Here is a 16,622-nt window from a genome sequence, read left to right on the forward strand (position 1 = left end):
CTATCAAGAGTCAGCTGCTTAATTCACCAAGCCACTCAGGCACCCCTATACTTTTAATGTTTTTCTTGCTACCTATTTCCAGTTATAAATTTTTAATCTGAGTCTCCGGGTACCAGTTCTTTTAACTCAAGTACAACATAATACTAGGCATTCTCTAATTTTCTATTAACTATAAAAAGTACACTCAGATAAGAAATCTGTAAAATCATTTCCTTTCAGAAGGAATCAAATATTCTGGGAACTTTATTTTTAAAGGATAAATCAAGACATAGCTTTCATTGACCCAAACATGCATAATCCATCCTTAATATAAAATGTACTCAATTAGGAAATCACACATGAATACAAAAGGAATGCAACTTTACATATGTAAAATGATTGCTAGCTGTAGCAATTTAACAGTCAAATCAATAAAGACATTGTACAACTTAAAAAAAAAAAAAAACCTAACATCTTAAAGCCAATTATTTATAGTAAACCAAGGGAAATTTTTATACGGAATGGTTTGACTCAAAGCAAAGAATAAGGCACCTGCTATAAATTTAGAACAGTAACTTTCATTTTTAAAGTTATAATAAAATAGAATTAGTCAATCAAGACACTTGCTTCATAGGGAAACAAGTGTTTATTTCCTGGGTGAGAAAGGCAGGTAACTGCAGATAAAAACCTGCTGGCCCAAGGTCAGCTGATTCCTTCCTTTCCTGTTTTAGAGTAGTCAAGTTCCTAAGCATCCTTAACTACTCCTCTCCCTCACTCGTCCCCTATATTGAGGGGTATCAGAAACTCTGAGGTTCACAATGTGTATGACTAGGTAGATTTCCCTTCTGTTCCTCTTAAAACAGCTTATTTTAAAAGAGATATCCTGAGGCAATTAACAAAGCAAACAAGCAGCTTTCTTTCCAATTCATTGATACATAGACACCTCTCAGGCTTTTTTTTTTTTTTTAATCAAGTTATGGCTAAGTAAACAGCCAAAACTTACAATTTTCAACAGTATCAGAAAACCTAAAACCTGCCTTCTCACCCTTACCATTAGTAAAAAGAAACTTTGATCAATCATAACCTATAAAATACAACAAAGGGAAGACTAAAGACTGATCCTTATCAGCAAATCCATTTAATTCCAGATGGCACTTTAGTCTGATGTATCTAGTGCCCTACCAAAATTTTAATCATAAACCCAGAAAATTATTTCCAAACTAAGTAACTTTTTAGTTGATGTGCCTTTTTGGTATTAAAAGTGCTATTAACGTGCTAAGATGTCTTATGGCACATTAGACTCATCAGGATGTCCTGATGAAACATCCACTTTTAGTAGTATTTTTCCCCAAAATATTGTCTAGCATAGTAGACCCCTTTGATATATTAATTATGGTAAAATCAATGGTGACATAAACTTTCCCTGACTTTACTCCACATGGTAGCTTTTAGTGAAACTGAAGTTACTGATTAAGTTACAAAATGCTCAACCAAGTTTTCTTATGGCATTTTACATTAGTATAACTACTCATGCAAAATCCAAGGTAGTGTAATAGAAATAATATTGTTAAAATAGATATTGTAGCTATAAGCATCTCCTTTTATATTAGGCATTTAGAAGCTTTTAAAAAATTTTAGGTGCTAAAGATTATGGGAAAACGAGGCTAACTGTGTAGTTGTTCCATTTATAAGCACTTTATTACAGGACAGTGACATTACCCTATATGGGAGTGTGCTTTCAATTCAAGATATAGTAATAAAGTGCCTAACTATATAAAAACCATGACTCCAAATTTTAAATTAAACTAATTGCATATACACATTAGGGTTAACAAAATCTAGACTCTGTCTACATAGATTTAATCTAATTATCTATCTATACTGGATAGGGTTTTAACAACCACATTAAGAAAACTTACTCTTTACTGACTGAATAAGTAGGGTCCACTACTATAGCTTAACAATCAAATTTTATTGCTTTATTCATGTGGTGCTTTTGCAAGGCACTGTGGTATGGACTAGAAAACTTGGAATGACTCATGGAGAAACCTTGGAATGACAAATGAAGGATGATATGAAAAGTCATTCTGAGGCAGGATGCTTTACTGAATTGTTTTTAACCAGGGTATCAAACATCAGGAATGAGTTCAAGTTAAAATTCACAGGAGAATGGAAACATCTTAAGGTCAGTCACTTCACATGCCCATCCTGATACTTTGAATAATCTGGAAAATTGCTGTAAAAAGAAAGAACAAATGTTTTAGTAAGCATGCTTTGAATAAAATAGGAATGACAACTGGCAAATATTCATTAAGGTACTTCATGAGAATCCAAGAGCACCCTTAAAATTACTTGCAAATGCTATGTAACTTCATTGAAGAAGTGATGACAAGCCTACCCTAATAAACCAATTCAATGTCCATAAGTTATTTTTTTCAGCTTTTCTGAATTCGACGTCTGTCCAAGAGATTTTGCAATACACAATCATTTTAGAAAAAGCTTAAAGCACCAAAGCAAACAGGATTTTCTAGCATAGAATTATTTTGATTTATCCCCAAAATATTAAGTGTCCTTCTAAGGCCTGGCCTATAATATAACCATGTTTCCTCATTCTCACAAAGCTGAAATTGAATAATCTTTAGGTTACATAAATTGCTTGGCTCTTGGCCAACTAGTAAGTTTAGGAAGCAGGCGAAGTGAAACGTTTAAGAGAAACCTCAGTAACTTTAGAATGTCAGAATATAAAAAACAGAAACAATATAAACAGTTTGCATATCGAAATAATAAATGAAAAGAAGAAAAATATTCTGTAATCCATTTGCAGAGGCAGGAATCTATTACTTTAATAGTAGGCTGACCTGATAACTTATTTTTCCTCCCATATGTCAAACGTTTCTTTAATTAATCTAAAAACATTTGTCTCCTACACTAAGTTACCAATCAGGTACATTTCCTCTATACCCAACCAATTCTTCGCACGAGCTTTACTTTACAAAATATACCCAATTTTGCCATAAAAACATTAGATTTTGGGAAGAGTTAAATTCAGTTCAACGTCCACATATACATCATGTTCCTAAGTTTTTTGCAAATACATTCATAATATGCTTGCAAAACATTCTAAATTCTCATTCTGTGAGGTTTTTTTGTTCTGGTCTAAATTTCTTCCAACTTGATCATTACTAACTGAAGACCTGACCTCCTTTTCTGATCTCCTGTGAGCACAAATCAAGCTATGAGAAGTTTCTGGAGCACCACCCTCTGTGCATATGTGGGACAAGTAATTCGGTTCAGGCGAGAGACACTTATGTGGAGCTCCCAGCAGGTGGGTTGAGAACTACGCGGGTAGGATTCACCACTGATGGGTCACCACGTCATCCCAAACCCGACATCCAATGCCCTACCCGATGGTAGCCCCAAAACACTTACCAGAACCACAAACGACAAAAATGAAGAGAGCCAATAACCAGGGTCCTACAGACGCCTTCTCTTCGGGAGCATTTCTCTGCAAAAACGGAAAGTCCCATTTCAAATGCAAAAACCCAATCCGATCCCGGGCTCCTGCAGCCTACACCGCGGGCCAGGTTTCCGGGTCCCCTCACAGGTTTGCCCTCCGTTCCCGAACCGCCTAGCTTCAAGCACCCACCTACCCGAACCACCCTCCCCCCTGCCCCGCCCCGCCAACTTAGCGTCCAGCTCGTGGCCTCGGGCCTGGGGAGAACTCGATCCTAGGACCCGGGCCTGAACCCCGGCTGCGGGACGGACGGGCGCCTGCTTTTTCCTTACCGAAGTCTTGGCGACGTTGCCCCGCTGGGTGATGTTCTTGCTGTGCTTCTCGTTGGCCATACGGATTCGCTGCTTGGCGACCATCTTCACGGCGCCACCACCTGCCTCAGCCACCCCTTAGACTCGCTAGCTCGCCTCCCCTCGGGCCGCTGCGACGCTCTGGTCCCGGTGCCTGCGCTGCCGGAGCTAGAAGGCTCTCAGGCGGGGCGCTAGCTCCGGCCGCTGGGCCTGAGCGAGGCGAACTCGGGTGCCGAGCGCTTGCCGGGCGTCGGGCCGCCGACTGACTGACGACGCCGGACTAGCCGGCCGAGAAGCGGGCACGCGGGACGACAAGCAGGCCGCCGGGATATTCTCGCGCCGCCGCCGGGAGCGTGGAGTGAAAGAGGAAGGAAACGCAACGCAACAACCGAGCAGCGCTGCCCGTAGCCTCGAACTACTTCGGGTTCGGCTGCCAACGTCAGCACTGGACGGACTCCGCCCCGAGGAAGTGCGGACTCCGCCTGCTGTAAAAGAGGGAGAGGGGAGGGCAAAGGCTGGCGCACGAGCACTAGTCCCGCCCCGCAGTGCTCATTAAAGTGTCTCCCCAGAGCTGCGCGTGCGCGTTCGGACTCCTTTTTCTACTGCCGTCTCCCACCGGAAGTGAATTGGCCCCGAGGCTCGTGATACCGGAAACAGCTATGCGCTGTCTCCACGCCTGTGGAGACGTGTAGGGGCCGGGTTTGGCCCTCGTGAACTCTGACCTCAGCGCATGGGTTTCTCTTTCCGGGACAAGATGGCGCCGTCCACGCCACTACTGACAGGTGAGTCCTGAACGAGTAAGAGACTTTTTCAGAGCATTTTCCTCTTGTGTCTTTGCTCTTGGGGATTACCCGAGAAGCACTGGCGTCTGCTCCACCTTTCCTTGTGGACTATGGAAGAGCCAGAGGGTCTTGTGGGTTGGTTGGTGTAGCGTGGCAATCGGAAGTGAGGCCCCAGCCTCTGGGCTTCAGCATTCCCCTCCCTTTTGCCCGTCCATCATTCCTCCCTGTCGCTTCAGATTCCACTGGAGTTGCGGACGAGAGATAAGAACAGAAAGTGCGGGTTGAATTTGTTACCCCGGGTCTGCAAACACGGGTTTTATACGTACTCTTATATGGTGACAGATCTTGTTGACAGAAGTCATTGAGTTCTGTAATAAAGAACAAACATAAACAAATGGCTAGAATGCGCACACACATTAAATACACCTGAATTTAAGTAGTACCAAATTCTGTGCTCTTTGCTTTAATGAAATTAGTAGGATCAAATAGAGTGGAGCTGTGGTAGCGTAGGTTTAAAGTGATGAAAGTGTGGTCTGGGGTCGTGGCAGTGAGCATTATGGAAATGATGGCGACGTTTGATGTTGAAGTGTTTATGAGTATTTTAGAATCTGATTATTACCGGATTCCTGAGATTTTGGATTGGAGGCAGCGTTTACAATTTTATAAAAGACAGTTAACTTAGTCTTGGACTGTGTCCGGGAAGACTCTGGGTTAGGGTAATGGCTGGGATTCTCATATGAGTATCAAATAGAGGGGAATTGGGAGAGAAAAGAACAGAGGCTTTGATTAAGCCATGGATAGCTTATAGAGAAGGAGAAACACCATTAACAGAAAGGTGGTTTACTTTTGAGGAAGGGGGTTATGTCCCCAAACTTGAAAGGAACATTAGAAAGCTTTTGCACTTTTTGCCATTCTACATTTTAAGATCTTTGTTATTAAGCACCATGACTGCTCATATCAATCTGGCTACCGCAGTTCAGTCATCAAATATTTATCAAATAATGAGTATAATTTGTAAGATAATATGCCAGACAGATACTATTTAAAAGGCATAATTACATAACTAAATGAATTTTTTTCTCTGGCTTCTTAAAAGTAACTAGTATGTTATTCACAGTTTTGGAACACTGAATGCTTATTTGTACTCTAAAAAAAACAGTACATTTAAAAATCTGATAAGTTTTCTATCTGAAAGTAATGTAATATTGTGTGTTAATTATATACAAGTAAAAAATTTAATTTGAAAAAAATCTTTACAGGGGCTGCTCAGTGTTTACAGGGTAAATTCCATCCTGTTTAGCATAGCATGTGGAACCCTTCATAATCCTTGAAAAGCTCTTTGCATTCATTTCTTTGCTCCCCACCCTATTGTACTCCATCAATATTGGACTGCTTACAAAACCCTTGAAAAATCTACTTCAGTCTAGGACTCCTGGTCCTCTTGATTTGGCTTACTTTTCATCTTTTAAAATTCATTTCTGGGGCGCCTGTGTGGCTCTGTCAGTTGAACGTCTGACTTGGAGTCACGTCATGATCTTGGGGATTCGTAAGTTCCCCAAGAACTTGGGGTCGCTGCTGTCAGCACAGAGCCTGCTTTGGATACTCTTGTCCTCACTCTTCTCAGACGATCAGTCACTCCCAGGCTATTTTTGTACTTCATATATACTTGAATTTTTTTTTTTTTTCACGTATCACATAGGTTAATTATCTAGTTGTTTAGATGCTTTTCTGCCTTTCTAGACTAAACTCCTTGGTGGCAGGGCACAGTTTTCCTCATCTCCGTCTTCTCAATACCAGGTACAGTGTGTACTAAACAATAGACATTCTAAATGTTTGATGGAGGAATAAATTAATGAAGCATAACCACTTCATTTATAGTCATATTAACAAAGTGACAGTTTTCTTACAATGCTTAAAATTAAGGACGTGGTAAGAGCTTAAAGATTAGCTAGTCAGTCTATCCCTCATAGTCTCATATTCATAGAAGCCCTGAAAGATTAGGTGGTCAGATTCACATTGCAAATTGGCAGAATTAGAATTATATTGAATCATTCAACTCCATGGTCCATTTTTCTTTTACATGAACACACTAATTTTTAAAAATTGTTAGTATAGGTATTTCAATCAATAATAGATTTTTACTTGCAAAATTTTTTTTTAAACTTAGACTTACAGGATTTTGGAGTTTGGAATAATTTGGACATTGTCCAGTAAGTTTTGTCAGTTGCAACTTTTTTTTTTAATTTTTTTTACATTTATTTATTTGAGAGAGACAGAGCACAAGTGGGGGAGGGTAAGAGAGAGAATGAGACACAGAATCCAAAGCAGGCTCCAGGCTCTGAGCTGTCAGCACAGAGCCTGATGTGGGGCTCGAAGTCACAAACCGTGAGATCATGACCTGAGCTGAAGTCGGATGCCCAAACAACTGAGCCACCCGGGCACCCCTGTCAGTCTTAACTTTTCACTGAAAATGACAAAAAGCCAGAGTAGGTGATAAAGGGAGTTTTCTTTTTTTTTTGAAACTCATGTAATTGTAAAGCTTCAGTACGGCTACACCCAGGTACTCACTTGACTCAAAAAATGTTTTTCTTTATCCCTAGGCTCTTGCTTTCTTTTCAATTAAATTCATTCTTAGGCTAACATTCTCCAGGTTTACATTCAACTAGCTCACAGCCCCAAAGGAAAGCACATTTTTTTGCTAGTCTCAATGCTGGCTGTTTTTGGCTTGGCTTGGCTGGATCTTGTTCATCTTTGAATCAATATTTAATCAAATCACCAGGACCAAATTATAGTCTCAGTCTTGGATAGTTCCCCCTGGAAAATTAGAGTCTCCTAGAAGGTAGGACCTGTGTCCATGCCAGGCATGTAAAACAGTGGCCCTTACATGAAACCCATATGTCTAATCAGCTTGCCTGGTTGAGGCCACCATTGAGATAATTGATTCAAAATGGAATCATTTTCCTGCACTGATAGGTACTTCAGTGAATGTAAGGGTTGGAAAAAGTATCCCATTGTAATGATCACTATATCCCTGGTACGGGATCCTTGTTGTTGAAGCCTAGTAGTTTTCTCATATTGAGTCAGCCCTAGAGCAATAAATGGCATATGAGTATCTATAAAGGCTAGTAATCTTTAAAGTTTTTATTTATTTATTTTGAGAGAGAGTGAGCAGGGGAAGGGCAGAGAGAGAGGAGGAGAAAGGATCCCAAGCAGGCCCCGTGCTGTGCAGAGCCTAATGCAGGATCTAACTAAAGAACGGTGAGATCATGACCTGAGTTGAAACCCAAGAGTCAGACGCTTAACTGACTGAGCCACCCAGGCACCCCAAGGCTAGTAATTTTTTAAAAGATATTATTTAAGTGCAACATTTAATGTGATTGTTTTAAAATAGTTTTTCTTTGTGAAACTCTGGCATTTATTTGTTGCTTTACTGAAAAGAACTGTTCATATTCTAGATTTTTCTTTCTAATAGAACATATTTCCAGATCCCCTTTGATTAACAGGGGAAAGTCATTAAAAACAGGGGATCATATCAACTCTCAGTACACTATATTAAACTATCTCTACATTGTATTCACTGTTTCATATTTAGTCACTTCTAATTAAAATGAATTTCTCATTAGAAAGTAATATGTAGAAAAATTGTTTTAGTTACTGAAAAGAACTTTTGAATCCATATTTATTTTGCCTTTATTAACTCAAAATACAGTTTATGTTGTTAAGAATCTGATTTTGTGTGTCTTCTAATAAACTTTGTATACCCATTTATTCTTGTAGAAGTTACTCAAACTGATTAAATCCAGTAAAATACCTTAGTGGTTCCAAAACGTCTTGCAACACTTTCTCCTAGTTCTGCTTCTGTGTAAGGAGGTGTGAAATGAATATAAATATAAGTAGGGATTTACATGTGCGAACAAGACTGTAGTGACTCATTGTGATTTTTATGATGAATTCAATTGATAATTAGTTCCCCTAAAATAGACATATCTATTATAAAGCATCATGTACAAAGAAGGGTTGTCTAATTGAATGGGGACCAACAGTATCACCAGTTTTAAAGTAGCCCTGGTTTGTACTTTTGTCTCATGGAATTTGTTTTTACCTTAGTACATAAGTTGTGGTCTCTTCAATTTTTTATTTTAATGTAACACTTTTGCCTGGTATTCGCAAGCAAATCCATTCTTGAGAAATGTTGGAAAACGTTTTTTCCAAACTTTTGATTGGTTTAATTTCTTGCCATATTGTGAACAAGCACTACCAAAAATGATGGTCTTATAAAACACCTTATATCTTGATATAGTTTAAGACTTACAAGAAGTTGCAAAACAGTAAAAGGAGTTCCCCTGTGTCCTTCACTTAGCTTTGTATACTATCTTACATAACCATACTATGTTATCAAAACTAGGAAATTAGTGCTGGCACAGTAGTATTTACTAACTTAAAATCCTTATTTGGATTTCACCAGTTTGTGCGCGTATATCACACTAAGAAATTTTGTCACATATATAGATTTCTGTAACCGCCACTATCGGAATATAGAACTACTCTATCATAAAGAAGATGTTACCCTTTTATAGTCAGAATCCCCTTCGAGCTCTAAACTTTGGCAACCACTGATCTGTCCTTTATCATGATAATTTTGTCATTTCAAGAGTGTTAAATAAATGGAATCATAGAACATGAAGCCTGCAGATTTGTGTTTTAAAACTGTTTTGGGGACACCTGGGTGGTTCATCTGGTTCAGCATCTGACTCTTGATTTCAGCTTAGGTCATGATCTCACTGTTTCATAAGTTTGAGCCCCATGTAGGGCTCTGTGCTGACAGTGTGGAGTCTGCTTGAGATTCTCCCTCTCTTTCCGCCCCTTCCCCACTCTGACTCTGTCTCTCCCAAAATAAATAAACTTAAAAAAAAAAGAAGAAAACTGTTCTTTATTTAGAATGTGAACATGTGCATATTGAAAGCACTTGATTAATTTGACTCAAGATTTTGCTTCTCCAGAAACATAACTAAAACCAGGAAGTAAAAACCACATGAGACTGCATGCTACTTGAGCAGGAAAGAGTGACACTTTTCACACTGACATTTCTGTCAAGTGTTGCCTTTTAAGATTTTGAGTTAACAATCTATATGAAAGAATGTGGATTAAGTAGTTTTTGTTCCTTGCTCCTGTTCCTGTCTTAGTCCATTCAAGCTACAATAGCAAAAATACCCTAGAGTGGTTGGCTTAAACACTTATTTCCCACACTTCTGGAGTCTGGGAAGTCCAAGATCAAGATACTGGCAGATTGGGTGTCTGGTGAGAGCCTACTTCCTGGTTCATAGATAGCCATTGTCTGCTGGGCAGAAAGGGCAAAAGAGCTCTCTGGGATCTCTTTCATAAGGGTGCTAATCCCATTCTTGAGGGCTCTGTTGTCCTGACCTAATTACCTTCCAAAGGCCTACCTCCAAGTACCATTACTTTAAGGATTAAGATTCAACATATGAATGAGGGGGGTGGTAATCATTCAGTCTATAGTAGACCCTTTGGGGTTTTCCACCTGTCTTAGTTTGGTATGTAGGTATGAAATAGAAATTTTAGAAAAGGAAAACCTTGTACTGATTGCCCTGAATACCCTGAAAATTCCCACTGCTACCGTCATGGGTTTGGCAATATAGTTGCCACTTTAGTCCAATTGACCCTTGAGTAACATGGGTTTGCACCATGCAGGTCCACTTAAACATTATTTTTATTTTTATTTATTTTTAATGTTTATTTATTTATTTTTGAGAGAGAGCAAGCACAAGCAGGAAAGGGGCAGAAAGAGAGGGAGACACAGAATCTGAAGCAGGCTCTAGGCTCCGAGCTATCAGCATTGAGCCTAATGCAGGACTTGAACCCACGAACCATGAGATCATGACCTGAGCCAAAGTCAGGCGCTTAACCAACTGAGCCACCCAGGCACCTCTGCTTATGATTTTCTTAATAACACTTTTCTTTTCTGTAGCTTACTTACTGTATTGTAAGAATATAGTATGTATGCATATATAACAAAATATGTGTTAATTGACCATTTATGTTATCAGTAAGACTTCTGGTCAGCTATAGGCTATTAATAGTTAAATATTTTGGAGAGTCAGGTTATTCACAGATTTTCAGTTGTGCGGGATTCAATACCCCTAACCCCTGTGTTGTTCAAGAGTCAACTGTATAATGTACAAAAACTTTGAATTTTACCCCGAGTAAACATTGTGGTTGTTGATAACAGCAAAGTCAACAAATACAGAGGACCAAGGTCACTAGTTGCAAGTTCATGAGAACACAAAAAGCTGAGATGAGTTTGATAAAGCTTTTTTTTTTTTTCCTTTTTTCTTTTTTGCCAGTCACCTCAGGCATATTTTCTAAGGGCCGGCAGTTAAGGCAATAGAACATGGTTTGATTGCATCATCATATAGCACATTCTCTAATTACATTTCAGCTTCAGTGGGACTTCACTGATGATACGCTGTTTTATTTTCCTAGGCCTATATGTGAGTTCTGTAAGAGGGTCCTTAATGTGTTAAGTTGCCACAGCAGCTTGTGGGAGGACTTCATTAGGCTGACAAAGTTTTATGTAACCCTTATAATAAAGTGTAATCTGGTAACTAACTCCCTAGTTTGGTAAAATCATTTTTGATTAATTCCTCAAATAAAGATTTATTAAAACCATTATTATAGTATTAAGAAAAGAATGGCCTGTTTTCTTCTAAATCAGAATGTGTCATACATGATATTGCAGCAGATGATTTGATAATGAGAAATAGCATCGTTTTGCCTGTGTAGTATATTGGTGCTGCATTTGATCTTAACCAAAAAACCGAGAAGCAAGTGAGAATTTTCATGTTAAAGGATTATACTTCATAGTTTTAAAATCTTGTAGGAAAACATTTTCTGGCACAAAATTTTCTAATGTCATTAGAGATTTTTAAAATAGATAACTTCAGTGTTTCATTCAAGGCATAGCCACAGACTGAGCTCCTTTGACATCATTACCTTGAGTGCAGTGATGGATCCATTTTTTTAAATCCCTAATACCTAGCCCATAGAACTGTGAAGGGGCCAAATCATATAGAAGTTTATAGGCCGTAGTATAAGGAGTTTAGATTTTAATATATGCACAGGCACCTGGATGGGTCAGTTGGTTAAGTGTCTGACTCTTGGCTTCAGCCCAGGTCATGATCTCATGGTTTGTGGGATCGAGCCCTTGTCAGGCTCTGTGCTGACAGCACGGAGTCTGCTTGGGATTCTCTCTCCCTGTCTCTCTGCCCCTCCGCGACTCTAGAGCACGCGTACACACGCTCTCTCAAAATAAATAAACTTAAAAAAGATTGTGATACATGCAGAACACTTTGCTAGAATTCATTCCATTCAAGGCCAAAGGACCTATAACAGTTTGACAGTTCAGTCTGGTGCTCTGCATATGAAGAAACATGGTAGCTACTTGTATACTTTTGGATCTCTAACTAGAAACTTCATTTAGTTGTATGTTTGCTTATTTTCCATCCCTCCATTAGAATGGAGGCTCCACTAAGACATCAATTTTTGTCTTGTTCATCAGTGGTTCTTTTCCTTTCATGCTAACTTTATTTACTTTGGGTCTATAAATTATATTACTTTCTGTATCTGAAAATTGAGCTAGTAATTCTCAGGTAGAAAATCAGTGTTAATGAGAACCGTCCCTCGACAAGGGAGTTGAGAGTGGCCCCTATTTACCAACTTTGCTGCCTTCTCAGTAAAGAGAGGAAGGGGATATTTGTGAACAGCTGGCAGAAAAGGAAGCAGATATAATTATAACCATGAACCTCAGTAAAAGTTTTTCTGCTCTTCAGCTCTTAAACTGTTGCTGCTAGCAAGAATTTTAGCTGATAAAATAGTAACTCATCACCAAGCCCTGCTAATTTTACCTCCTAAAATTAAACACACTCGTTCTCCATTTCCACTGCCCACCCCAGTCCAAGTTTCTATGCTTTCCTGTAGGATTCCTGCAGAACTGTCTTGAATAGTCTTTTCTTACCCACTCAACTCTCTTCCAGTTTATTCTCTACCTTGTACCAGATTGACCTTTACAAAATGCAAATGTGGTTCTCAAAATTTGCCTAAAACCCTTCTGAAGTTCCCCACCATTTTTTTTAAATGTTTATTTATTTTTGAAAGAGGGAGAGACAGAGAGCGAGTGAGGGAGGGGCAGAGAGAGGGAGACACAGAATCCCAAGCAGGCTCCAGGCTCTGAGCTGTCAGCACAGAGCCCAACGTGGGGCTCATGAACCGCGAGATCATGACCTGAGCCAAAGTCGGACGCTTAACCGACTGAGCCACCCAGGCACCCCATGAAGTTCCCCACCATTCTTAGGCTACAGACCAACATTGCCTAACTTAGGCCATAAGATCCTGCTTGGTCTGAACCCTGTTTTCCTCTCCAGCTCCAGTTCCTTCCATAAAGGCCCTCTTTCCATTTCTGTGTTGCTGTCATCTCTCTTGCCATGGAGGTTTTGCACTTGTTACTGTTGTCTTTGCTTGTTAACTGCCATTCATCCCTCACATCTCAGCACACAAATCCTGTGCTCAAGGACACTTTCCCTAACTTTCCATTTTCAGATCAAAACTCACCTATTAATCACTGGATTAGCCCCATATATCTTTACTTTGTAGCACTAAGCACACTTACAGAATTCCATGTATTTGACTAACTATTTGGTTAATAAGCTCAGGAACAAGTCTGATTTTCCTCCCTATTGTATCTCCAGTACTCAACAGAGGGTCTGGGAGGCAGTTTTCATTTTTTACTCAGTAAGCATTTGTTGAATGAACAAATCAATTTATTCGATTCAGCTTTAGAAACTTCTAATTCAGCCATTTAAAAATATATAATTAATTGTATAGATGTTCTTAATCTTGGACTTTATTCCCACTTAATTTTTTAGGATATTACTGTCCTTGGGAACTTTGTAATGAATGTGTCTCATCCCACTTGTTCTCTTAGTTTGAGAATTGTATTAATAATGCCTAGTTTTCTTTAAGAACTTTGAATATATTCTATATTTTTAGGTTATTGTTTTGCATAAAGCACACAGCCACCCTGTGTTCTAATATTTCCTCTCTTTCAGGTTGCACACTGCCAACTCTTTATTGTATCTTTACACGGCAGAAGGAAAGCTGGCTAGGTCTGGGACTGTTCTTCTAAGGGTACTAATCCCACTCATGAGGGCCCTACCCTCATGATCTAATTATTTCTCAAAGTCCCCAATTCCAAATACTATCACATTGGGATTAGAGTTTCAACATGGGGATTTGGGGGAGACATAAACATTCCATGACATTACCTATTGGTTTCCCAGCAATAGGGTTACGTAATTTCATGCAATAGGGTTAAGAAAAATTTACCTTTGTAATGCCAACATTGTATAGTTTTATGAAATGTTTAATAGCTTCATTGATACTTTGACTGAAAGCTTTTTGTTTTTTAAAATATTTGTGGGTTGCCTGGATGGCTCAGTCAGTTGAGCGTCCAGCTTTGGGTCAGGTTGTGATCTTGTGGTTTGTGAATTGGGCTTGCTGCTGTCAGTGCAGAGCCTGCTTCGGATCCTCTGTCCCTCTCTCTCTCTGCCCTTCCTCTGCTCATGCTTTCTCTCTCAGAAAGAAAAGAAATAAAATATAAAATAAAATATTTGTGATTACTGAGTATTTATTAACAAACTAATGGTGGTTCTGTTTTGTTTTTTTAGTCCGAGGATCAGAAGGACTTTACATGGTAAATGGACCACCACATTTTACAGAAAGCACATTGTTTCCAAGGTATGGTTTATTTTGTTAAGTGATGTTATAGGGAACTATATAATAATTCTAAATTATTTTTGCTGTTGTTATATTCTGAACAAGAAAGAAAGAGCAGATAAGCGAGTTTCCTGGGGTATGTTATATAATATTAACAGAAGATGGAAAGAATGTATGTTCTCTACCAAGAAAAATGATCAATCTTTAGATTTGAAACTAATAGCTTCAGCATGTTTAAAAGAAAAAGTGTAGACACGAGTATAATTGTGTTGAAGCCTTTGACTTAGAAGAATTTTATCTTAGGGGATGAAGAAAAACTTGCAAATGTGATAGTCAAACCTCTGCCTACAGTCTTCGTAAAATCAGAGAATGACAAATGTATAAGAAAGGAAGGAAATACGATCGATAGATGTAGATATATTTTTTTCTTAAAAAGAATAAAAAGGCTAAACCAAAAACAAATAAAAGTATTAAGATGGTGGCATAACTATATGATGACATTCAAAATTCTTAAATGCGTTCAGTAGCTTTATTGGCAACAGAAAATTGATATTGTCATTTTAAATCTATTACAGGATAAAACAATTATATTAACATCCTGAGAAACCAAGATTTTCAGCCTGAGGGTGAAGGGATAGACTTGCATATGTCAGTATGAACTCATGATTTCTTTTCATAAAAACGATTCTATTTTTTAGTAATGTCCACTGAAAAAGGTTAAGGGGCGGTGATAAGGTAGTAGCAGTGAATACCCCTGTCTCACAGTTTATGATCTCTAAACACCATTCTTCAGTAACAGGAACTCGTTCCTTGAAGATGCGACTGATTCCAGGTCTAGTACAGAAGACAGTACGAGTTGAGCTAGAGACATTTTGGTCCAGAAAGCAAGGAAGCTATAAAAGACTACCAGGGCTTTGTTGAAGAGTCACAAGAGTCAACTTCAGGGCATTCAAAGCAACTTAAGATGAGGCAGTTTGAGCATTGGAAAGAATCATGACTAAAAGGATTGAGACATTCAAGTATGTAAACACTCGCCCCCAAATTCCTCTCTCTCCAAATCTTATTGGTCAGCATTGGAGGTTGATGGGGTCCTTGCCCATTATTTTGAAAATTGACAAATCAAGAGAAGAAATCACGCGTTTATTTTGTCTTTCCCATACAGACGGTTTTTCAAAGTATCCAAATTGTTGATGAGGAAAACTTATTTAGAGGAGAATTCCAGTGGATAAATACAGAAGTAACATTGGGGTTAGATAATCATTGTAATCTTAAAGAAATCTTGTGTCAGTTCTCAGACTTTAGCATACATCAGAGTGATCTGAAGAGCTTGTTAAAACACAGATTGCTGCTTCCTCTCCAGATATTCTGACTCATTAGATCTGGGGTGGGGCCCAAGAACTAGAATTTTTAACAGTTCCCCAGTAATGCCAAAGCTGCAAGTTTAGGGACCCTGCTTTGAGAACCACTGATCTGGGCAAATGATCATCAAAAGACGCTGAGCCTGTTAGAGGAACTATGGATGGGGAACTTTATAATCAGGCTGACATCACCTAAGTCTGTCGACCAATTTTTACTAGACCCAGTTCTTTAGAACCATGATACAGGAAGTATCAAGACCAGCTATATTGCCATCACCTTGAACCAGTATAACATCTCAGTCCCTGATTCAGCTTACTGAATCAGAATCTGTGTTTTAACCAGACCCTCAGGTGATTTGTATGCATATTAATATTTGAAAAGCACTACTCTAGCAAACAAGTCTGTGTCAGAGCTTTTGTGCTGCAAGCACTTCAGTGGGGTGTACAATCCCAAGGCAGCAGGAATGAGGGGTAAAGGGAATAAGGCAGGGAAGAAGTGAAAGTAAATCTAACGTGGAGTGCACTGAGCTGACCACAGATTCATAAAATCTAGCCAGGTTTCTTGGTCATGCAGAATGTCTCCGGAGAGGCTGTAAGGAACCACTGTGCCTCAGAACAGTCGTGGAGAGGAAGGGTAAGAAATGTATGTACAGCCAGAGCCTTTTTTGGTCTATTCAGGTTGAATCTGAATGTCGCCTCCTCTTCCTGCTGCTGCAGTAGGCATAGTGGAAGCCGTGCTGAAATGTGGCCCTCACTCCTAGAAAGTCTGAGACAACCAGTGGTGTTAGGGCATGAGGTGGCCAGGTTTCTTCATTGAATAGCTGATGACTGGGAGCAGGAAAGGTAGGGTGAATCTGAGGAGGCACTTGAAGAGTCCAGTACAGCCTCAGCATCACTAAGGGTAGAACAA

The 16,622-nt window shown here is 39.2% G+C and overlaps 2 protein-coding genes across 3 annotated transcripts in view; one reads left to right on the plus strand and one right to left on the minus strand.

The window, feature by feature from the left end:
* Positions 1-225: 225 nt before the first annotated feature.
* On the minus strand, positions 226-4,257 carry SERP1 (stress associated endoplasmic reticulum protein 1). The gene is made up of 3 exons (XM_025914057.2): positions 3,766-4,257; positions 3,409-3,484; positions 226-2,215 (listed from the first exon to the last, which is right to left on the minus strand). Exons 1-3 carry the CDS (start codon positions 3,847-3,849, stop codon positions 2,175-2,177), a joined length of 201 nt encoding a protein of 66 aa, XP_025769842.1. The 5' UTR covers positions 3,850-4,257; the 3' UTR covers positions 226-2,174.
* Positions 4,258-4,437: 180 nt separating this feature from the next.
* Positions 4,438-16,622, plus strand: part of EIF2A (eukaryotic translation initiation factor 2A) — a 31,491-nt gene continuing 19,306 nt past the window's right edge. Inside the window, exons 1-2 of one of the 2 annotated variants that reach the window (XM_025913146.2) lie at positions 4,438-4,565; positions 14,306-14,375. In XM_025913146.2, coding sequence (XP_025768931.1) covers positions 4,514-4,565; positions 14,306-14,375 — 122 coding nt within the window. In that variant the 5' untranslated portion in view covers positions 4,438-4,513. Of the gene's footprint in view, positions 4,566-14,305; positions 14,376-15,220; positions 15,374-16,622 lie in introns of those variants that run through there. The other variant, XM_086674523.1, reaches the window with a different exon arrangement.

This window comes from Puma concolor, chromosome C2 (assembly GCF_028749965.1).
Source record: "Puma concolor isolate L17-30 chromosome C2, mPumCon1.1.hap2, whole genome shotgun sequence".
NCBI classification, from domain to species: Eukaryota; Metazoa; Chordata; class Mammalia; order Carnivora; family Felidae; genus Puma; species Puma concolor.

Bases quoted from the DNA above. Each gene is read 5' to 3' on its own strand.
- SERP1 (XM_025914057.2), bottom strand. From the start codon at position 3,849: ATGGTCGCCAAGCAGCGAATCCGTATGGCCAACGAGAAGCACAGCAAG. The intron at 3,485-3,765 runs GTAAGGAAAAAG...CCGTTTTTGCAG, and splicing joins GCAACGTCGCCAAGACTTCG to AGAAATGCTCCCGAAGAGAA. The intron at 2,216-3,408 runs GTAAGTGTTTTG...TTCTTTTTACAG, and splicing joins TTTTGTCGTTTGTGGTTCTG to CAATTTTCCAGATTATTCAA.